Source organism: Megalobrama amblycephala, linkage group LG6, assembly GCF_018812025.1.
Source record: "Megalobrama amblycephala isolate DHTTF-2021 linkage group LG6, ASM1881202v1, whole genome shotgun sequence".
In the NCBI taxonomy this organism is placed as follows: Eukaryota; Metazoa; Chordata; class Actinopteri; order Cypriniformes; family Xenocyprididae; genus Megalobrama; species Megalobrama amblycephala.
This window is the reverse complement of record NC_063049.1, coordinates 19,097,210-19,122,372: the sequence shown is the minus strand read 5'-3', so window position 1 is coordinate 19,122,372 and position 25,163 is coordinate 19,097,210. Positions and strand designations below refer to the sequence as shown.

Sequence of the window (25,163 nt, the reverse complement as noted above, 5' to 3'; positions counted from 1 at the left end):
TCCATATATCCATATATTTTATTTCTATGATGGAAAAGTTGAATTTTCAGCATCATTACTCCAGTCTTCAGTGTCAAACTTTCTTTTTGTAAATTTAAATATAAAAGTATATTATAAGTATATATATAAAGTTCAATGAAAAATATAAATAGGCTATTTCAAGCCAAATTAAATAAAATGTTGGCACGGCAAGTGCGAATTATTCTGGCAGAAAAAAATCCTTATTGTTGAGCCCTAATGGAAGAATCATATCGGTTTTGGACCAATCAGATTTATTCTTGAACTGTCAACATGGTCGAAGAAATTCTTTTTGAGTAATAGTGACCTTTTCTATTTTTCTTTCAGGAAGGAAGAGCCACTGTCAATCAGGACACCAGACTGGACAACTGGACATCTCCATCTCTCATTTTTTAATTTAAGAGTAAATGTCTGTCCCGAGGGGTCAGGGTCAATTAAAATGGCCCTGTAATTATATTATGGCTTAAGTGATTGGCTTAAAACGGAGAATTTCAAAAGATCAGTATATATCTGAAATGGGAACCTTTTGTAACATAATATAATAGATTTTTTGGGGGTGAACTGTGTTTGTAAGAGCTGAGAAAGCAATCAATTTGCACAGTTGTGAGTCAAGTAAAAAGAAAGAGGCCCTGAACTCTTCACAAAGACAGCTATGCTCATGAATCCCAGCATATCCGATAGCACTTGGTGTACCCACCATTTCAAGAGTGCTAACATGGCACCCTATCAGTGACTGGAGACATATCTCCTTAATAAACACCACTTTTTCTTCAGCTACTGTTTTGACAGTGTCGCTGGCTTTTTTTACCTCAGAAAATGAAAAAGTATCAATCCTTGAAATTGAAATTTTTAGAGACTGAAGGTGCAGAGAAAGAACAATAAACTAAGTTGGACAGCATGAGCAGGAAATCATTCAGAAGGCTCAGTGTGTGAGGACAGAGATAAGACCTGTGCTACTCTGTCCCTGCCGTCTTGAATACAGATACTCCAGCGTGAACACAGAGACAAGATTGTTCACCTTATGTCATCTCAGATGCTCTGTGAGGTTAAAGCCACAGTGTAATGAAAGTAGCGACAGATCTTTTCGTCCTTATTGTGAAGTACATTAGAATCAAACAGATTATCGAAAAAGAAAAAGTAGTGAGGGGACTTGATTCAATCCATCGGTTGTTGACTGGATGGAGGCAGATCTACATGCAAGCTTACAGAAGACTGTAAGAAAGAGGCAGGACTTAAGCACACTAAATGATTGAAGAAGTCCAGTATTCGTCAGAGAAGTCTGTCGTTTCATCAGAATATTGAGTTAAGATATTTTATTAAAAAATGCGAGATCAAAAAAAAACCCAAACATGAATTGATGAATCGTTCACTATAAGATCAATAACATGCATTTAGAAAAAAAGATGTTTAATATGTCGTATATGCCTTCAGCAGAAAAGTTGTTTCAGATGTGGGGAAAGTTTTGATGAGTATAAAATAACAGCTTAGTCAAAATGCCCTCTCATTTTTATCCAATTCACTTTAAACTTCATCCATATAATGTCAAAACAAAGCAGATGTAGACCTGCGAAAGGATTCTTGATATCTTAAATACTGTTGCCATGGCAATGCACCAAACTTTAATAATATTTTTGGGTGTTTTGAGAATCTTAGCATGCTTCAAATTACATGAAACTCGACACAAACATCAGAACGCTCAGCAAAGCCTCAAAAACGGGCATAGAGAGGGAGCTCTGCAGTGCCACCTTTCGACAAAAGTGGGGGGTTAGTTTTACTAACAGTCACCAAACTCGGTACATGTATTGTTCTTATTGAGCAGGAGAACTTTCTAATTTACAGTCATTAGCTCCGACCAATAGGAAGTCAGATATTTAGGTTTGAATGTGATTTTTAATTTTTAATTATCAGGCTCTAAATTTTTAAAAACTCCTCTTAAAGGATTCATACGATTCACACCAAACTTTCTGAACATGGTGGCAAGACATGGAAGATGTTAAATTGTGAAGGATATTGGACATCTTAAACAGTGTTAATGACAAAAAGGGGAAACAGGAAGTTTACATTTCTTTAGTTTACAGTTCTTTTACATTTACCCAGTTTAAATGCATATTGCTCATTGTGTACAGTTGCCCTGAAGCCGCCGGGGTTTGGGCCCATTACTGCTGCTTTGAAGCTATTTTAAAAATTTGAATTGCTTACTTAGGAAATATGATGTATTTGATATTATTTAAGCACCTGGAACCTAATTAGTTTGACTGAATGTTCTAATTAAAAAGTACCATGGGAAGCCAAACTAAATTTACTTAACATGCTCTTATATTGAAATTGTTTATTTCCTACTCCTTAACAGTTCATTAGGCTCTTAATGATTTTGTCTATGTCATCGCTTAGAATATCAGAAGGCCAGGTTTTTCCTATCAATCATCATTAGAACACATTTTACACACAGCTCTTGATTCTAACTTGTACTTGCCATTATGAAAATCTAACATAGTTCTTGTAACTAGCATTTGTTACAATAAGTCTATATATTACAGGTAAGACCACTGATGGCTCTTCAGTACCATGATTAGGCCAATGTTAACTTAGTGAAATATTCCTCTCTCTCTCTCCAAAATTATGAAGAAAGATGTGAACAAAAGGAGAGAGAAGAAGTGTACTTGGAGATGGTCGTACCAGAGATGATCTTGGGGGTCTGAATCTCCACAAAGCCCTTGTTGATGAGCGTGTCTCTGAAAAGCTGACACACGCCCGACTGCAGCCGGAAGATGGCCTGGCTGGTCGTGGTCTGTGAGGGAAGACATATGGGTTAGTAAACATGTTATGTAACCTGTATTAGGGTGTGACAGGGACTGATATCAGCACTTCTCTTATTATGCAATGTTGAACCATCTACTTTTCACTTTGCACTGCAAAGGTTTTGCAAGTATTTCTGCACAAGTTCTGGAGGAAAACATCTTTTTATTATGTTATAATAAAATCTCACTGGCAACATAATACATTCTGGTCATTTTTTTTTTTAGAGATACAAATAAATTATGTCCTCTTCACAGTACCAAAGGGACACAGTACTTGCAAAATCAATCTTCAGCAACAATCAAACCTCCTGAATCCTCTGGTCTTAGGCAAAAAAAGCTTTCTCAGCCTGAATTTCCCATGAATCAGATGACTCCCTGATGACCCGTGATATGGGCCACATTTCCGATTCTTTATGACTTACAGAGCTTGCATAAATCCTAGAGAAACAATCAGCTTCTATCTCAATATTTCAAGGCTCTTGTTTATTGGATTTGATTCAGTTAGGACAGACTCGCTTCTGCAGGCAAGAATTTATTATGTGATAGTAACAATAAGATTTTTTTTAGAGATTTAAATTAATCAGATCTTATCCTGGTTGCATTTTTGTAGTTTCAACCTCATTATGACCACATTATAAACCTCTAAAACTCCCTAAGGGGAATTTTAGACTTGTAAGCAGGGCTTGACATTAACACCCACCAACCAGCCAAATGCGGTTAGATTTCAGCTGTGGTAGGTAAGACAGCCATTCCCACTAGCCACTTTGGCGAGTTGAATATAATTTCAGCCTACAGCCAAATGAAAGGTAGCCAAGATCATCGTATCACAAAATTAAATTTCAATTACAATTCTTTATTGGTTAACTTGCCGTTAGTGAAGGCGGGATGAGTGGAACCATGCTGAATGACACACAACAGAAGCGCTCTCTTATCAATTCTTGAATGGTCAAATATACGCGCACACAGATGTCAAAATGCCCATCGTGTGGGGCATCTCACGTGAATACAGTCGGTTATGGCTTAAGTGAACGTAAACAGGTGGTTAAAAACTGGGTATGTGTCAGTATATTACATCCATGCATTCAGCAGCCCAATTGAATACCTGTCTGTCATTAATGTTAATCAATCAATAAAAACATGCTTTTTATATAGCCAAACAAAACTTTCTGTTCATATTGCCCACCCCTTGCCCACCTGTACATGCCAGCTCATATACAATGTAGTCTTAATTTGGGTGGTCAATCTGCATTTGTAAGTTTGAAAGGGTTTTAAATCTTCTAAATCAAGTAAAACTACTAAAAATCAAGTAATTTAACCATGCCAAAGTCAACTTTAATCATATACAAATGTAATTTTCCAACAGCAAAATTGTGGCAGTGAAAATGCTGAGTGGCTAGTAACTTTGCAAAAAAGTTCATGTCAAGCCCTGCTTATAAGTAACATATATTAGTTCTCTCCCAAAACCAAGTGAGCAGCCTTGCAGTGTACTGCCTAATGAAATGGAATCGATTTAAAAAGCAGCAGCTCTGCAGACAGATCTAACATGCTTGTGCATTAGCTGGACTGGTATCAAAAAACTGCCATTTTAATGTGAGTTCAGTTAAAGAGGCTAAATTTATAATACAATTACTGTCAGTTTTTATTGCGGGATTTTAAATTTAATATTGACATGCAAACTTGACAAACAGTTTTAGAGTTTTTGGTCTTCAAGCAGATAAGAGTTGTTCTTACTGTAAAAGGGTGTTTATCTAGATGGTTGGTGAACTTTAGTTTGGGGTTAACGTTATTTGGGTAATATAGGGTAATAAATACAATAAATACACAACAGGCAGAGACAATGGGTAAAATAGGTGATTATTAATTAGACAAAACTATTATTTAACTATGATTAGTTTCAGTATTGAAAATAAGTACACCACAGTTAAAACGTCTGGGATTGGTAAGATTTTATATTGTCTTTACAAGTAGTGAAAAAAAAAACAAAAAAAAAAAAAAACAGTAAAACGGTTATACTGTGAAATATAACAAGTTAAAACTGTTTTCTATTTTAATGTATTTTAAAACTTTGAAGCAGAATTTTCAGCATCATTACTCCAGTCTTCAGTGTCACGTGATCCTTCATTCTAATATGCTGATTTGCTGCTCAAGAAACACTTCTTATTATTATCAATGTTGAAAACAGTAGTGTTGCTGAATAGTTTAGTGGAAAATGTGATTTTCTTCTGGATTCTTTAAAAAGGAATGGAAAAGTTCAAAAGACCAGCATTTATTTGAAATATAATTTTTATTGTCAGTTTTAAATAAATTATTCCATCCTTGCTGAATTCTTGTATTACCCCAAACTTTTGAACAGAAGTGTATATTTAAAACTGATATTTCTCATCTGTAATCATGGATTCTTTTTTTCCGCTTTGAGCTTGTCACAATGCACTGCTCTCTTCGCAAAGAGCGGAAAAAAAAATGTGTTTCTGTTTTAGAATTTGTTCAAAACAAGATATCTAAGAAGGCAGCATAGTTTCGCTGCCTTTCTTTTGTAAAACTTTCTCATCTAGGTAGAAGTCAGCTTTGGTTTTGGAACAGGAAAAAAGTGCATATTATCATTAGTGGCTTATAACTTGGAGATGGGTTCCTACAACTTATGACCAATGTTCCCTCTAATTTTTTTTCTCGCTGAGCAAAACTTTTCTCTGTTGAGCGCACATTTTGGCCACCTGAGCAAAAACATACTTTATATCAGACCTGTACAATGAACGTAAACACATACACACAAAAAAATGGTTTTATCATGCAACTGTAACATTTAACTTGAAAGTGCCGTTTCTATTTTATTTGACCCTTGATGTAACTTAGTGATTTATTAAATAATATGTTTGAAAAGAAGCAGTTCAGTCACTAAATTAAGCACATTTTAGGTTACTTGAGATTTTTTTCACATTGCTGTATTAACTGTACCAGTCTTTACCAAGAAATTCTATTAAAAAATAATTTCTGTCCTCCTGCAGGACAGTTCAGTTCTTTATAATAATATAATATGAGCAGTTACAATGATGGTTTGGGACAACCATAATGTGTTTTTGTACAGTCAATTATTAGCAACAGACAGTGTTAAACCATCAAAATTATATGTTTATTGCTTATGAATCTCCCAGATTTTATATACCAGGAGGTTAAGATTTTTCGTGGCAAGGAGCCCTAAACAATCCCCTTGTGAGATCAATTTTTTATTAGGCTTACTTTATAATATAATAAAATATAATATAATATTTAAGTATTTAAACTGATATACAGTATTATATCAGTTTAAATGCTTCAATTTGTTTTAATATATTATATAGTGAAAACAAACTGAAGCATTTAAACTGATAGCTAAATATTTTTAAGAAAAGTGAACGTTAACTCGTTTATAGTTATCTAAACATCCCTGAAACCCACACCACCACCACACACAAAAATCTATTTAAACTGAGGTATATCACTGATGTATTTTGAGTTTTTAAGCTACACCTGTGGTGGGCGTGTGATTGTAAATGTCTCAGAGTTTTGTTAGCATTCTGTGCCCATCATCCGTTATTCCCACCACTTTTCATTAAAACATGACGTTTTATTTCACATTTCTTTTCATTTCTCGTTGCCTCTCGTATTGATGTATTTAGTCCGCACACATGACAGTATTCTTACCGCGACAGATTTGGCTCAGTGCCAGCCAGCGCACGCGCTCAATCGTTCTCTTTCTATGAAACCTGTAAACCGCATTCACCGGTTCCAACTCTATAGCGACAATAACTCTATAGCGGTTGTCCAGAGCACTGCAATTATTTCTCATTTAAATCATTTTCATGTCTGTTCTCTGCGCGGCAATTATTTCTTCTGCGCGGCCGCGGCTTCAGAAGTGCGCGGCCGCGCACGCGCGCAGCTTAGAGGGAACATTGCTAATGACTAATCATTAAATAGAGAATTGCACTCACTAAGAGCAAATTTCTAGCAATTAAATATAGCTGTAACTAGAAAGATTTAAATTTACTATAAACATTTTAACATTCCCTGATATATCTGCAAGAATTAATTTTTCATTGTTGTTGTTTTTAAATAACAGTTATTGTGTAGTAATTTATGACTTTAATATGATGCAATAAATGTAATATAAACAGGATAATAGGACTTCCTCTTATTAATCTGCTAATAAATATCAAAGAGTCAACATATTAAGACAGTCTTGTCTATATTCTTAGCGCAGATCATGATAACATGACCCCGGGAATACGCTGCCAGGACATTTAGTAATTCGTTTGTGAAGTTAAGCGGTTGTACAGTTAACATGCAAAGCTGTTATCAGTGGAGTGTGTAAACATGCAGGTTTCAGTTGGCGTCCTCACACGTCTCTCACTGTAGGCGTGGAGAAAGGAACTGTGTGCGTCACCTTAGTGTTCACAAGGCTGCAGTGAAAGCCGAAGAGGCGCAAAAAGCTGTTGTCCTGTGGTTTGACTCCCCCGCTTCACACTCTCAGATTTCTGCCTTCACTTTCTGGAAGTTCTTAAAAAAGAGACGCTTTCTCGGAGCTAGGTGCACTGCAGCAGTCCTATAACACTGCCAGATTTCGATCTCATTTGGTGTGTGAAAAAAAAAGCACGGTGTGTGTGTGACACGGGGGACTTTCATAATGTTAGAGCTAAGCCTGCCACCTCTGGAAACCGTTTACTGCTTTACTGTTCACTAAAATCAAAGTGTGAAAGCACACAGACACATTGTCTCAGAAACAGGTGTTCTCACAAAGCACAGGCGGCCAATCACTGCATCCGAGTCCTACAACCACATCATCAGGGTTTCATAAATCTGAACAATGGGCTCATTTGGGATTCTCTCTTTATTTCAGAACCTTATCGCTTTGTTCATGTTTCACAATGTCAGGAAGTCAGGGAGGACAGACTATGGAGGTCTGACTTGAAGCAGTGCATGCCAGTTAGAAATTTGTGGTGGTACTGATGCCACGTGATGTATGCCATCATACCGCGAGAGCGATTCGAAAGCAATTGGATTCACCAATGACAACGACATGTTTATTTGGGTACCTTTAGTTCTGTTATGCTCACAAATCCATGTTTTATAATAGTAAAAACTTGTTTCATATAATATTAATGTTATCTTGTGTCATGTTTATCAGAATAAAACTGATTAAAAAAATATAGACCCCACTTTATTGTAGAGTCGGCGTTCTGAAGCGCTGCACTGTGTGTACAACATCAACTACATAGGAGACTGACATTGAAGAGAAGAAATTGTTGAATAAAGTCGTTATTTTTGTTCTTTTTCTCACAAAAATTTTTCTTGTTGCTTCATAACATTAAGGTTGAACCACTGTAGTCACATGGACTATTTTAACAATGTCTTTACTACCTTTCTTGGCCTTGAAAGTGGTAATTGTGTTACAGTCTATCAGAGGCCAGATAGCTCAAGGATTTCATCAAAAATATCTTAATTTGTGTTCCGAAGATAAGCAAAGGTCTTTCGGTGTGGAATGACAAGAGGGTGAGTAATTAATGACAGAAATTTCATTTTTGGGTGAACCAATCCTTTCAGGTTGAACCACTGTAGTCACATGGACTAGAGGTTTTCACGGGTCCAAAAATTCATACCCGAACACGAAGAGACCCGTAAATGTTGGACCCGTACCCGTGCAGAACCGAGAAATGCCATAAATGTAATACCCGGAACCAACACGGACCTATCTATTATTTAAAAGCTGGACCCGAACCCGGCCGGGAAGAAACAGACCCGACTGGACCCAACTGGACCCAATCGGCACATAGGTGAAGTAAACATCAGAGATGCTTTGGCACAAGCTGTACCTGTAGGCAAAGCATCTCTGATGTTTACTTCACCTATGTGCCCACTGGACCCGATCGGCACATACAGTAGGTCTATTCCACAGCAAATTGCTAAGTATGTAACAATTCACTGAACTCGCGATGCGATACGATTCACGATACTGGTTTCACGATATGATTTTCTCACGATTGTTTGCACAAAATGAGATTTAAGAAAGATAAATGAAAAAGTTTCCTTTTATTATTCCATTCTCACTCAGACAAAATGCTGTACATTTCTTTCTGAAACTGAAATATCTTTATCAAATAACAAAACTAAATTGAAATATTAAAACAAATCCCAAATAAAATAAATAATACAAATAAAATAAATCTTTTCATATAAACAAACTCAGGCTTTGCCAGTGCTCTTTCCTAGCTTAGAATCTTTTTTTTTTTTTTTTTACATGTTTTTTTTAAGAAATATCAGCATATCCACATTTTCTGGGCAAAGCTGAGATCTCTGCATATTCACAATGTCCCCTGCTGATGAAAAAACCCTTTCACTAGGGACAGAGGTGGCTGGTGTGGAGAGATATGCTTTTGCTATACTGGATAGCAGTGGGTATAGCCTAGCATTCTCTTTCCACCACTTGAGTGGACAGCTATTGAGGGAAATGGATGTTTCAGCTCTGTACTTATTCATAGGGGTGTAACGATACGCTCAGCTCACGATACGGTACGTATCTCGATACAGAGTTCACGATACGATACGTATCACGATATTTTGAACAAAATGAAACTGAAATTCAAACAAGATTTATTCAAAAAACATTAACAAATTTCAATAATTTTTCTTGTTGTACATACAAGATCACATTTCAAGGTTTAATAAAAACCTTCTGTATTCTGATCAACAGCTGAATAGGTCTGTCTGTCACTGAAAAAGAATGTTAAATTTAACATGAACTTAGAATTATGAATAGGGGCCGTTCACATATCGCGTCTAAAAACGCGTGGAAGGCGCGGCCGCACCGCTTCTCCTTCTTTCCAAAGCGCTTGCGCTCCCGTGGCGTCGGCCGTTGCTATGCAACCATGAACCGCGCTCTCGAAGAGGATCAGGAAGTTTCTGCAAAGGATAAATGATTTCTAGCCCTTGTATTAGCTTTACTACTAGATATATTTATGGAGATATATAAAAACCACCCTGTACAGCTATGATCAGCTGTTCGGCTGAGCTTTTGATGTTTTGTTACGGAAAGGCCATAGCTGATCGGTTGATTCTTGTCACACGACCTGCGGTGCGCTTGCGGCATTCTGAAAAGTTGAGAATTGTTCATCTCGATGCGCCTGGAAAACGCACCGGATGCGCGTCGCGACCGCGTTGATCCCATTATGAGCGCGCCTGCCGCGCGGCTACATTTGAAATAACTGACATGCACGCGGAAAAGACGCAATATGTGAACGGCCCCGCGGAACTTCTTAAAGCAAAGCATCGCAAGCATCTTTTGCTTTTCTGTGAGCACAGCTGTTGCTGTGGCACTGCAGTAAAGGAAAGCCACGACTTTTCTCACGCGACCATGCAAGAGACTGACGCGAGAAACGTTTAAACCTGCTTGCAAGATTCAATGTGTGCCCGAAACACTTACTGAACTAGAGAGCTGATTGAGACAGACCATTTATATGCGGTGACAACCGGCTTCTCTCACTCCCACCTTGCAGAGTAGGTCACGTTGGCAGCTCAACCAATAAGATTAGACTGCCGTCATATCGTAAAAGCATCGCCATCACTCTACGATGCATATCGTAACATTTTTGCATCGCAAAATATCGATATCGTGCATATCGTACTGCGATAAATCGTTACACCCCTACAAATTGCTATTAATAAGTCAATAAACAAGTTGCGAAAATAAAACGTTTTGTCTTACCTAATGTTAGTAGCCTTCTCCCTTGTACCTGAGTCTGACTGTGATGCACTTGAAAGTTCATCCGTTATTCCTCTCTTGCCGATTGAAATGCTTAATCCACTCATTATTCCAGCATAAGTCTTGCTGTCACGATGACAAATGCGTCTTTGAAGTTTTGCATTTTGTTGTATCTCGAGTCAACTCATATAATAAAATAACTTTGACTGTTTGGACCTTTTGAACTAGAATAACGATTGCTTGTTCAGTGACATGGCCGCTGACGTTAGCATTACTTGCATAGCATTATCATTTCTGTGCTTTCTGAGCCGAGTCTGACCAAAACTTTAGATATAACAAGACGGTTCATTCATAATATCATAATTTATAAAAATAAAGAAAGTGCACTCGCATGAGACTGCACATGCGCGTTAGCTGGAGCAACCTGAAACATAAGCTTTTAAACGCATTTTGAGCATCATAGAAAACATTCATGTGATAGTTCATCTCAGATTTTGTTAATGATTTGAAATACGTTATTTGAATGTGAGTGTGCAAAGTTTTAGAGATTTGAAGTTTGTTTGCATTACTGTTGCACACAGTAGGAATAGGAAAACTCGATGATCACCATTCGCATGCTTTAACTTCGCCCGCTCTGCTTCTGATGCATGGGGTCGCTCGCGTTTTTTTTTCACCTTATTTCCCGGCTCATACTTTGCCGTATACGGCCGGGTGATCTCCGAATCAGATCCGCTCGGGTATACACACAATTTAAACAGACCCAGGAACCGAAGTAATAGATTGGGACCCGACCCAGACCCGTCTGACTATTTAAAATATAATCGGGTCCTCTTTGTAGACCTCTAACATGGACCTCTAACTTGGACTATTGTTTTTACTACTTTTCTGGACCTTGAATGTGGTAATTACATTGCTTTCTCTTGGGGATCAGACAGAAACCTCTCGGATTTCATCAAAAGTATCTTAATTTGTGTTCCGAAGATGAACAAAGGTCTTACGGGTTTGGAACGACATGAGGGTGAGTAATTAATGACAGAAGATGAAAATTACATTGATCTGTTAAATCTAGCCACAGCCAAAGTTGAAGACACATTGCCAATCACCAATCACTTGAGCCATAATATAATTACAGGGCCATGTTAAAGGGGTGGTTCATTGCGATTTCACTTTTTAACTTTAGTTATTGCTTGAGCATAAACAGTATACTGCTTATGCATAAACTGCTTGACCCTCTTCATCTGGGTCTGATTCCGGCTCGATTTGATACAGCAATATTATCGCTATTATTTACATTTCCACTGAAGCACATGTAACAACTAATGGTAAAGTGTGTGGCATTTCCGGATGCTTCAGCGAATCACAATACACTGGGCCAGCTAACCAATCTGAGCACATTGTGTATTTCGGAGGGAGTGACTTCATAGAAGCAGGAAGTCAAACGAGCCATTAAAATGACAATGGAAACAAAGGTGTAGAATAAAGGTAAAATATATGAAAAATACAGCTTTTTTAAAAACAAAGCATTAAGACATGTTAAACTGCGCCCCAAAAACACAATCAAGCCTAGGAAAAAACACTGAACCACTCCTTTAATCGAATCTGACCCCTCAGGACAGACATTTACTAGAGATGGAGATGGGCTTACCCTCAAATCGATAACTCTGTTGTCCAGTCTGGTGTCCTGATTGACAGTGGCTCTTCCTTCCTGAAAGAAAAATAGAAAAGGTCACTATTACTCAAAAAGAATTTCTTTGACCATGTTGACAGTTCAAGAATAAATCTGATTGGTCCAAAACCGATATGATTCTTCCATTAGGGCTCAACAATAAGGATTTTTTTCTGCCAGACTAATTTGCACTTGCCATGCCAACACTTGTTAGCATAAAAAAGTATTTTTTTATTTAATTTAGCTTGAAACAGCCTATTTATATTTTTCAATGAACCTTATTTTTTTTATATACTTTTATATTTAAATTTACAAAAGGTTTGCAACAAGCTGAAAATTATGCAGGTATAATGCACAGTGCCGTTTTTTTTAGTTTTTTTTAAAGAAACTAATACTTTTTTTTTTTTTTTTTTTTTTTTTTTTTTTTTAGTTTATATTCTTCAAAGAATCCTGAAAAGAATTATGGTTTCCTCAAAAATATTAAGCTACTCAACTGTTTTCAATATTGATAATAGTAAGAAATGTTTCTTGAGCAGAAAATCAGCATATTAAAATGATTTCTGAAGGATCATATGACACTGAAGACTGGAGTAATGATGCTGAAAACTCAGCTTTGACATCACAAGAATCAAATATTTTAAAATATATAAATATATAAAGACAGAAAGCAGTAATTCAAAATTGTAATAATGTTTTAGAATGTTACGGTTTTTACTGTTTTATATATATATATATATATATATATATATAATCTTTCCTTCATAAAGCCTGTAGGAGCTGAAAACTGATCAACAGACTACTCATTCTCAGACCGGACCGATAAGACACAGGCGTAATGAGGCGGCAGATGCTCTGTCTGACTGACGTTGTGGAATCCCTGCAGAGAACACCTGGACAGCAACTGCAGCTGGTTTTGTCTTACTATATAAACACCATCAACTGTCTGACGTCAAGAAAGAGGGGCAGAGATAGAAGATACGTTCGGAAAAGCTATTTCTGTAGTGTGTAGTACGCATACTGTCCACAGTATGCAAATGAATATTTCTGAATGCATGGTATGCCTGAATGACCTACTGCATTTGCTATGATAAGAACACAACAGCTTAAACCCAAAGTTTTTAGGCATACACGAGGGTCCTCATACAGTGCGTACACACATCAGCCGATTTGATTTGAATTTGCACAGTTGTTTCACAAGATGGCATTGGCCCGGGCTGTTGTTTCACAGTAGAAAATGAAACTAAAGAGATGGAACAACAACAAAATACCAGAGACTGCAGCAACAGACACCTGCATCGACAAGCACTTGTGTGAAGCGGTTATGAGACAGCCACAACTTTAGTTTAAAAGAATATGAAGACATTTTATCGGTCATAACTTCTGGAGAAAAAAATAGCGCAGACACCGGACAAAGATGAAACTTTCTAGAGCAGTTCTGTGTCAACCGCCTCTGTTCACGTATGCTATCAAATGAAGTATACTTTGAAAGGCTACGCATTTGACAATACACAACAAGTATACTTTGGGCTTTCCACTGCAAGGAATGCAATATACCACAATGCAATGCTTGCATTTCATTCATAACAAACAAAAACACACAGAAGTAGTGAGAAAAAATCCTCTTTTATCTCAACATGTCTAACTGAACTTGGACTCTGGATTATTGTAACACTGAACTGAGAGAACTGTTTAACATTTTAAGCTTTCATTTGGGTTTTGTTCTTGACTCATCACCCACATTTCAACTTTCTCACCCCACTGTTTCTCACCTCATCTCCTTCTCCCTCAGGCCTGACAGCATCCTCCAGCTGTAGGGGAAGTCTGGCCTCAGACTGGCTGATCACAAAGATCTAGTACAAAGACATAGAAAAAGAGTTTAAGTTATAATTGCAGCTATAATACAAGACTCCTATACAAAAGATGTTATCTAGACAACACATTTTTTTGCAGGTCTTATTGTGGTGAAAGATCCTATATTCCATGATGAGCATCATTTCCATTTAGACTCTCAATATTTACAGAGAACAATCAGATGTGTTCTCGTAATCGAGTAATAGAGATGAATCTTTGATCTGTACCCTCTCAACATGGAGCTCTACATCCTGTTGAGAACAGCTCTCGATCTTCTGCTCCACTTTCTTCACCACAGCCTCCACATCAATGATGCTCTCCTTCGTGAGGCTGTGAATGGAAAAATGCAGGAGGATGAAGGGAAAAAATTGCATTTGAACAGCTGACATGACATGAGACAAACAGGCTTCCGTGTTCACGTCCGAACGCTGACTCGTTATTGGCCGAAGCTGAACACATGAGCACCACGACGCATGCATGTGATGCTGACGGCCAATAATGAGTCAGCGTTCGGAGTTCAACGTATGACGACGGTTCAAATTGTTGAATAAAGTCATTATTTTTGTTCTGTTTTTGTGCACAAAAATTCTCGTCACTTCGTAACATTACGGTTAAACCACTGTAGTCACGTTGACTATTTTAAAGGTGCCCTAGATTATGTTTTTAAAAGATGTAATATAAGTCTAAGGTGTCCCCTGAATGTGTCTGTGAAGTTTCAGATCAAAATACCCCATAGATTTTTTTTTTATTAATTTTTTTAACTGCCTATTTTGGGGCATCATTATAAACGTGCCGATTTTATGCTGCGGCCCCTTTAAATCCCGTGGTCCACGCCCACAGAGCTCGCGCTTGCCTTGAACAGTGCCTTAACAAAGTTTACACAGCTAATATAACCCTCAAAATGGATCTTTACAAAGTGTTCGTCATGCATGCGTCGGATTATGTGAGTATTGTATACTGTTATATTGTTTACTTCTGATTTTGAATGAGTTTGATAGTGCTCCATGGCTAACGGCTAATGCTACACTATTGGAGAGATTTATAAAGAATGAAGTTGTGTTTATGCATTATACAGACTGCAAGTGTTTAAAAATGAAAATAGCGACGGCTCTCTTGTCTCCGTGAATACAGTAAGAAACGAGGTAACTTTAAGGTAACTTTAAGGTAACTTTAACTTTAAGGTAACTTTAACCACTTAAACTTTAAGGTAACTTTAACCACATTTAACAGTACATTAGCAACATGCTAACGAAATATTTAGAAAGACAGTTTACAAATATCACTAAAAATATCATGTAATCATAGATCATGTCAGTTATTATTTCTCCATCTGCCATTTTTCGCTATTGTTCCTGCTTGCTTACCTAGTCTGTTGATTCAGCTGTGCACATCCAGACGTTAATACTGGCTGCCCTTGTCTAATGCCTTTCATAATGTTGGGTACATGGGCTGGCATATGCAAATATTGGGGGCGTACACCCCGTCTGTTACGTAACAGTCGGTGTTATGTTCAGATTCGCCTGTTCTTCGGAGGTCTTTTAAACAAATGAGATTTATATAAAAAGGAGGAAACAATGGAGTTTGAGACTCACTGTATGTCATTTCCATGTACTGAACTCTTGTTATTTAACAATGCCAAGATAAATTCAATTTTTCATTCGAGGGCACCTTTAACCATGATTTACAAATTTTACTGGACCTCAAAAGGTACAATGACGTTGATGCCTATGCGTGGTTCAGATAGCCTCAGATTTCATCAAAAATATCTTAATTTGTGTTACGAAGATGAACGAAGTTGTGTGGAATGACATGAGTGTGAGTAATTAATGACAGAAATTTCATTTTTGGGTGAACTAACCCTTTAAGACTTGATACTGATCTACAACAAAACCATTTCACTTTAAAACAACACTTCAGTGTTTTTCATCAACGTTCAGAATAGCACAAGTGAAACAAAAACTGTAAACCAACTTCATGGAAACTCATGAGATCATGTTAGGCAACAGTACCTTTGCAACTATTTTGTTTCAAACTTTTTCTCTCACGTGGTAAACGCAGTTCTCCTTTTGACAGTTCAAACAAACATTGCTGTTGTGAAGACAAACCACATCACTTTTACTCTGGTGAAACCATATGTATTTTAAGTTCTTTGCATCACAAACCGAAAGGCCACAGGTTTCCCACCACGTATACTGCAAAAACATTCACCTAAAAATGAAAATTATATCATTCACACAAATGAATGTTAAGCATTATTTTTTCAGTGGAACACAATAGTTTTAAAGCTTGACAGACACGGTCACTTTGAACTATCATTTAAGATCTGTCAAAAAAATGAAAAATAATGTCAAACCGCTCTGGAACGACATGAGGGTGAGTAATTGACCACTTTAATTTTGGATGACCTACTCCTTTTAGTGAAACAATATTAGATTGGCAAGCCTAAGCCACGTCGCCTCTCTAAGGTCAAACGTAAAGACGACAGCCAACTGTCTGCTTGAAAAGCAGACGGCACAAATTGAGATTGCAACCTTCAGCTCTAGTCATTACAAAGGAGTAATGAGAGACCAGAGAGAGTGAGAATGAGATGCGCCAGTCCCTGCCAGATGCTGCTCAGAGAGCGGCCACATCGCTCTGGGATCAGTTCTGCTCACACGGCTCTCTCAAACAATCTCCATACAGACACTCTTCATAAGTCCTGATTAAGTCTGGTTACTGAACACTAAGTCGCCCATAATAGGCTCTGCATTAGTGCTCGTGTATTGAAAGGACACTGGCCTGAAGGGAGAGGTGGTTATAAAGAGAGGATTACACAGGGAGCAAGTGTGTTGACCTGCCCTCTGATTGTGCTTATATGCTTTTTTCAAACAACATTTGATTTACAACAAAATTTGCTGAAGAAGCTTAGCAAGCACCACTAATAATTATGATAGAGAGCTGATGAGTCAGTGTTTCAGTGATGAAGACTACACATCCACTGACCCACTGTGCGCTCCAAAGCACATGGTGCTTGTCCGTAGCGTTTTAGGTGGTAAGAAACTCTAATCAGTCTGGAGCATCCTATGTTCAGGAAGCAATGCTTAAAGGGTTAGTTCACCCAAAAATGAAAATTTTGTCATTTATTACTTACCCTCATGCCGTCCCACACCCGTAAGACCTTCGTTAATCTTCAGAACACAAATTAAGATATTTTAGTTGAAATCCGATGGCTCCGTGAAGCCTCCATAGGGAGCAATGGACACTTCCTCTCTCAAGATCCATAAAGGTACTAAAAACATATTTAAATCGGTTCATGTGAGTACAGTGGTTCAATATTAATATTATAAAGCGACGAGAATATTTTTGGAGCGCCAAAAAAACAAAATAACGACTTATTTAGTGATAGCCGATTTCAAAACACTGCTTCATGAAGCATCGGAGCATAAATGAATCAGTGTGTCGAATCATGATTCAGATCGCGTGTCAAAATGCCAACGGCTGAAATCACGAGACTTTGGCGCTCCGAACAGCAGATTCGACACACTGATTCATCTGTGCTCCGATGCTTCCTGAAGCAGTGTTTTGAAATCGGCCATCACTAAATAAGTTGTTATTTAGTGTTTTTTGGCGCTCCAAAAATATTCTCGTCGCTTTATAATATTAATATTGAACCACTGTACTCACATGAACCGATTTAAATATGTTTTTAGTACATTAATGGATCTTGAGAGAGGAAGTGTCCATTGCTCCCTATGGAGGAAATAAAATATCTTAATTTGCGTTCTGAAGATTAACGAAGGTCTTACAGGTGTGGAACGTCATGAGGGTAAGTAATAAATGACAGAATTTTCATTTTTGGGTGAACTAACCCTTTAATAATCTTACTATACAGAGATATGGCATGAACAGGAGGTGAAGTCATGTAAAGAAGCATGTAAAATTACTGTGGACATCAGCACTGAGTGGCTCTATAGCTCGGTTTGTATCTAAGACCAATTTCAATACATACAAAGGCGTAATAAAATCTACCATGGTAAAAAGATGTGAAAATAACCATGTAATGTGCACTGTAATGCATCCAAGTTGATGCTTTCTTTTAGAAAACATATTATTTAAATATAAATATTTACAATAAATAAACAGAATATTTCTGCCAAGTAATATAAAACGTAATTTGGCAGGTTTAAAAATATTTCCTGTAAAAACTGATTTGAAATTCAAAATTATGGATTTTATAATAGGTTTTAATCTTCACCCTGTGATATTTAAACTTGCATGATATTTTTCAGCAAAAGCATAAAACAAATATTTCTAAAATAATAATAATAATAATAAAAGCTATGAGAAAATGCAAGTTACAGTGATTTTACCATGGTAAGAGATGTGAAAACCCTTAATCATGGTAAAAATCAATGAAACGCATCTCTGTTGCTTTTAGAAAATGACCATAATGGGAATATGATACACCAACATTAAAAACACCAATATTAAATAAATAAATAATTTAAACGAACACATTCTGAGGGTACGTTTACAATGCAATGACGTAATAAAAACGGAAACGTTTTTTCTTTGTACAGATGACAACATTATCAAAATTTTCCCCGTTCACACAGATCCACGAAAATGACTAAAAATGCTGTATTACGCACGCCAGACAAGTAGTTGGCGCTGTCACTTTGTAAAGAAAGACTATGCGCCTGCGCATACACATGCTTATACAGAGCACTCGCACCAAATGTGCATGCTTATCCAACTTATTTTTTTTTAGAGTTTACTGCACTTTGAGATTCTTTTCGTTATTTCCCTATAGCGGAAGTCTCGCAGAAAACACTTTGAAAAATAAGGTGGATAGACTAAACACATTACATGTTTAGTCTATCCACCTTATTTTTTAAAGTGTTGTGCATGACGTCACCGCTTTCACAGATTTGCATGTTTGCAGTTTAGACGGAGATGACAATGCTATCGTTTTCAAATACTTGCACTTTGAAACCTGTTTTCAAAAGTTTGCGATTTCAGGCCACCAAAATGCTGTTGTCGTGTAAATGAAGGGCCAAAACTAATAACATGTTTTCTGTTTTTAGTTGAAAACAGTGTTGTGTAAACAGCCCTGGCAAGTAACATAAAATATAATTTAAAAAAAAAAAATAAATTGAAAAAATCTACAATTTCAAACATGACTCACCCAATCAGATTTTAGTCAGAACTATGTATTTTACAATGGGTTTTATTCTTTACCCTGCAATATTCAAACTTGCATGATATTTTTTTTTACAATTTTACTTTCAAAAAGCTGAATAATGAACATGCTTTAGGAAATGTGAGCTTGATCTCAAACAAAATTCCAGATAGATGGGGAATGTGCATCCTAGTGTAAGCTCATAGCAGCTAATATTGATCTACATTACTTTAAATTATGCCACATCATTGTTTTAGATCATTCTGGTAGTCTAAAATAGGTTTATTAATAGGTACATAAATTAATGATGTATCCAATAGAACAATTTGGGTGTGTTAAGCATAATGCAACAATACAGTCAAAAAAAAAAAGCATGTTATGTGGCAACTGGATTATTTCTTTAACATCCCCTAACTGAAACTCACCAACATAACTGTTATGTTACTCCACTAACATTTACGTAATTCAAAGAGAGAGGAAGTTTCTCTGCAGAACACAAAACCTGCTCCAGTGACCTGCGAATGTGGAGAAACACTCATCAAAGATTTCTGCTGAGGTGAAATCTTTCAGTTAGATAAGAATCAACCAAGTGCACAGATATTCACCAGGAACCTTTGAGTCAAGAACAGTTCAATTAAAATGCAAGCAAAAGGGAAACAAGATCAAGAGTGTAAGGAAATGGAAAGGAACTCCCCAGACCACAACACCCTTCCTAATTCATGACTGATAATATGAATAGAGTTTAGCCTCCATTCAATGCTGCGTGAGCAAACAGAGGATATTAACACGCTTAAGCAACAAACCCTCTGACCCTCTTAAAAGACTGGAAGTGGACTAGCAAACAAAGTGAACAAGTCTTGTCTATCATATAGTCATGAAAGCTTACTATCTGATTTTCAAACATTCACATTTCCATACATTCAGAATGAATCAGTAATAAATAAGAAACTAAATGGCACCTCAAGAGCCACATTGTATGAAGCGAAAGGTTTCAGTGTTGTATTTGTGACTGAATGTTGGTCCTATTATCCCACAACCCTCTATTTGACCCCAGACCCAGAGTCATTCATTCAGGCCAGACTTTTAAGTAGATGTCTGTCTCTCTGATGTATCTACTATTTGTTGTTTTAAGGGGAACGACCCATTACGATGTTGAGGGAAAGCCGTTTCCGACTGCAAAAATGGAGCTTTTGTTCTGAAGTGAAACTTTATCGATCTCCACTTAACATGGCAAAATGGAATGAGTCGTCAGGACTTCACTTTTCCCACCATTGTTTGACAGGAAACATAGCCTATACTCACTTAGCTGCAAACTTGACCATCTGCTTGCTCGCACGGTCTCCCACGGCGATCAGGGCCTGCACGGTAGACTGCTGGTGACGCAGAACCAAGAAGCACTGTTTCCCTAGAGGAAAAACAACCCGTCAGTAAACATACCTCGACGTGCCTTAAAACCAGGGTGGTTGTTACTGTCCAGGACAAAGAGCCCACTAATATAACATAACATACACTACTGTTCAAATCTTTTGTTTGTTTTTTTAAAGAAATGAATACTTTTATTCAGCAAGGATGCATTAAATTGATCGAAAATGACCTTTATAATGTTACAAAAGATTTGTATCACAAATAAATGCTGTTCTTTTGAACTTTCTATTCATCAAAAAATCATGAAAAAAATGTATCACAGTTTACACAAAAACATTAAGCAGCTCAACTGTTTTCAACATTGATAATAAAAAAATAAATAAAAAATAAAAATGTATCTGAGCTCCAAATCAGCATATTAGAATGATTTCTGAAGGATCATGTGACACTGAAGACTGGAGTAGTTTTTTTTATATTTATAGGGGATTGTTCAAAGTATGAGTAATATTAATAAACACTGCCACTAATAATATCATAATAATGTATCATCATAATAATGTGCACACTTTCACAATCACATTATAATATGCATTGCAAATGCCGCTTGTGTCTTCACAGAAATTTGTAGATGGTTTCTGATTACAAAACCAGAACTACAAGAATGAGTGTATCAACGATAAATATTAACCAATTACTTGAGAGAACATTGTCATATTTAGACTGTGTCAGACACCTCTAACAAACTATGATTTAGGTCTAAGATTACTGTAGAGCAGGCTGGTTCAACGCTAGTCAGAGGAGTTAAATAAAAGCACCAATCAGCTATCAACAGACTGGACGTCTCTTTAAAAGACACAATGTGCAAAGTTCTGACTTGTCACCAAATTGCTAATCAGACACCTTGAGAGTGAACAAACTCCGATTTGTGTAAACCTGACACGGATTAGGTCAAGATCAGAGACCACCCAGACACTTTGAAGTCCTCCTCAGTGTTCAGAGCCTGACAGACAGTTAAAAACAGACCCTTCATCCCAGAGCAAATCAGGATGTTGTTGTGCTAAAGGACATCCTTAAGCCCAGAGCACACTGACAGAATGAGGAAAGCTGGAGGTTAAAGGACTCTTGACATGGAAATTGTCCTGGAAGGAAATGTTAGTGATATAGCCATAATACATGGTTTATTCATTAGCGCACTCTTAAACCAGGTGTGAACGTGTTGGTCCCTCAGACTTGGATTGTGTGGGACAGACCGGGGAAGCCACAAAGTTTCACTTAAGCTGAGGATTCAACAGAACAGTTTCTATTAGCGTCATTTACTATTAACAAAACGCAACCACAGGAAGTGTTTGTCAGTTTTGTAGTGAAATGGACACTATTTTAATAAGCCTTCATCGCCATCCATCCAAATAAAGATTTGGCACAGATAAGGTACGTGTTGAGGGCACCCATATCCCCCATGGTCCTCATCACTTGTATTAATCATGGGTACGGAAAATTACAGGACTGAAAACCTGGAACTTTTTTTGGGGGGGGGGGTCCATAGTAAATCATGATTATTATTTTGCAAATGTGCAAAACATGCATTGAGGAACATAAGTTGAATACTAACATACAGCTGACTGCATACTGTGCATTACATATACACTGTAAGCTACAAAAACAGTATATGAAGTAGTATGCAACAATAAACGTTTCAAACACATATACATATATTTCACATTTTTAATCCATCTTTTTGCTAAAACATCGCAACTTTTGCCGGTCAGATCAAATAATTAGAAAAAATGTTTAAAACTGCCACTCTCAAAGTGGAAGGACATTTTGGGTGCACTCCACTGTGGCATGACAAACCAATTTAGTGTGCTCTTGTTGCATACTTCACATTTTATCAATTATAGTAGGTCATGTGTACAGAATATTTGTTAATTGTACACAATGGCTATGTTCACAATGAAATGTTAGCATACTACATACTGAGCAGCATAAACTGAATACTCTATTCTGTGAGTGGCAACATGTTATCAATTTTTTTTTTTTTGCATTGTTAATTCAATTTTGTGTAAAAAAATACCTTAAATTCTTGGCAGTCTGCTCAAGTAATAAATCGATACAGAGATCATAATAGTGGCTAATATTACTTCCTGTTCATTTGTCACACTAAGAATGGAAGGTTGAGTGCATTATGAGAATATTTTTGGTTAATGCAGGAAAGTGCAGTCATGTTAACAAAATTTTGCGGGCAAAGAAAGTCCATTGTCCATTATCAACGGAGCAGTAATGGATGAAGAACCACTTACTCATAGGTCACTTCCAGGCTTAGCAGCTTTACAGAGGTTGTGTGAACTTGCCTATTCAAATTTAATTTCAAAATTTAATCCAATGAAAAATCTGCATGAAGAAATGATTTCCCTTATCTGAAATTCGGAATCAGGTTGATTCCTGTTCAGATGACTGCATTTCGCACCACAGAATTTTGCTGTGTAGGTAAATGTGACTGTTCCCCAAAGTCATCCAATTATATGACTTTTGAACATTCTCAGTATAAATGCTGCGTACTGTAACAACTAGGGTTGTCAGAAGAACCGACTTTGGTACCAAGTGGGTACTAAAACTTTACAAATGTGATGATACCAGAATTTCCCCCTAGCATTTTTAGTGTGGTTAAATGGATTCTTAAACACCTCTGATAGGCCATTGTGTTCACGAGCTCAACAGATATGTCTGTGATTGGCTACAATGATCAATGCTTCAAAAACATGTTGTAAATAGACATTCTTGACGAGAATCGCTTACACAGATACACACGGGAGTGTTTGAAATCAGGCGTCTATAAGCGGATCCCTAATATATTTGCTGATAGACGGAGTCGCTGATAGACACCTGTTTTCAAATGCTCCTGTGTGTATCTGTGTAAGCGCTCAGTGAAGAGCATCAAAGATGTCTATTTATACCATGTTTTTGAAGCGCTGATCATTGTAGCCAATCAAAGACATATCTGTTGATTGCGTGAACACAGTGGCCAATCAGAGGTGTTTACGAATTTGCTCAACTAGGGGGAAATGCTGGTATCACATTTTTAAAATTTAGACTTTGTACTGAAGTCAGTACTTTTGACAACACTAGTAATAACAGTACGAGTAGTATGGTTGGATGCTGTTCCAAGTCTTTCTTTTGGATTCTGCAATGCAATAATATAGCCTGTAATGTCAAATAAGAAACCCTTGAGCTTTAGTAAGAGCAGCTTCCACGTGTTGAAATGAATGGAGCAACACTTCCAGATGAGCTTGTGCAATAGTAAGGAGGAGTTTACCTTTAGCTCTGCTGGTGTGAATTCTGGCGCGCACCCAGATCTGCTGTTCTGCCTTCTCGGGTGTCAGGTCCTGGACACGCACCAACGCCCTGTCTGCCTCCATCCAGGAGAGAGAGACAGAGTGAGAGTCTCAGAGAAAAGACATCAAAGAAGACAGGCCTCCCCCCTTGTACACAGATCCCCACAAAGACATTTACTCAGATTACAAAGCCACCGGTAGGAGGGCTAATAAATATGAAACATAACAAGCCCCGTCTGAAAGGTGACCATCACGTGAATTCTTCTCCGTTTTGACAGACCTAGTGTTACCCTGCCTCCGCTGACTCACATTATGACTTTATTATGAGGCAGCGGAGACGGGGCGGTCCCGCTCAGCCCCAGTGAAAGTGCTCAGGGCGTTTGACTGATCCAGAATCCACCCACATGAAAGCTTAGTCTATCTCTGCCCAAGAGCAATGCTGGTGGGAGACGACTTTGTTCTGTAGCAGCAAAGCTTAAAAACTCGCAGCCGGACAGTTGGGAGTAATGTCACCCTAATTTCTCATCCGAGATTTATCTCATACTGTTATTCAAGACTATTATGTGTGACAGCGAGGGGAGGAACATCAGGGAGAGCTGAAGGGGATGTCAGGGAGATCCCGAAAGCTTTAGATTATCTCTTAAGCTTGAAGACATTCCTAATTATCATTCTACAGCAAATTTTGCACAGGGAAACCTGTCTATCTTTATCCTGAGGGAGCGAGATACCCTCTTAAATCTCCCCTTTAAAACTGTGAAAGACACTGACCCAGTTTCTGCTGGGATTGGACCATAGGGCAGATCCCATAGCGATCCTTGGCAAAGTCCTGAGAGGAGAAAAGAAGACAGGGATGGTAATGAATTTTAAAAGGGATTTTTTTAATTCTGTCATCATTTATTCACCCTCATCTCATGTCATTTACTTTCTTCCTTGTAACACCAAAAGAGAACGTTTGAATGGGTACTGAAGCATTCAAGTTTCAAGAAAGATGCAAAAGTACCACAAAAGTCTCATAAAAGAAGTCCATATAAGCACTATATTTTAAGTCAAACAGACCAAAATTAGTTAATTCATTCAAAATTATGAAAGTTGGTATTGAAGTTGGATACTGATAATTATCCACTCCAGTAACCTGCTAATTTGAGAACCTTGTGAATGGATCATGGATCATCAATGAGTTGAAAGTGAGAACAAAATCAGTTCAATTCATGAACAAAACTGGATCAACCGATTGACTGAAAAAGAT

General features: G+C 37.4%; 1 protein-coding gene across 1 annotated transcript in view; it reads right to left on the bottom strand.

Moving 5' to 3' along the window:
• The window catches only part of dars1 (aspartyl-tRNA synthetase 1), a 39,700-nt gene that overhangs the window by 6,738 nt on the left and 7,799 nt on the right, over positions 1-25,163 (bottom strand). The window contains exons 4-10 of the mRNA XM_048193232.1: positions 24,686-24,743; positions 23,899-23,991; positions 20,526-20,628; positions 14,290-14,392; positions 13,981-14,061; positions 12,191-12,250; positions 2,695-2,806 (exon numbers count right to left, since the gene is read on the bottom strand). Of these exons, the coding sequence (XP_048049189.1) occupies positions 2,695-2,806; positions 12,191-12,250; positions 13,981-14,061; positions 14,290-14,392; positions 20,526-20,628; positions 23,899-23,991; positions 24,686-24,743 (610 nt within the window). The remainder of the gene's footprint in view (positions 1-2,694; positions 2,807-12,190; positions 12,251-13,980; positions 14,062-14,289; positions 14,393-20,525; positions 20,629-23,898; positions 23,992-24,685; positions 24,744-25,163) is intronic.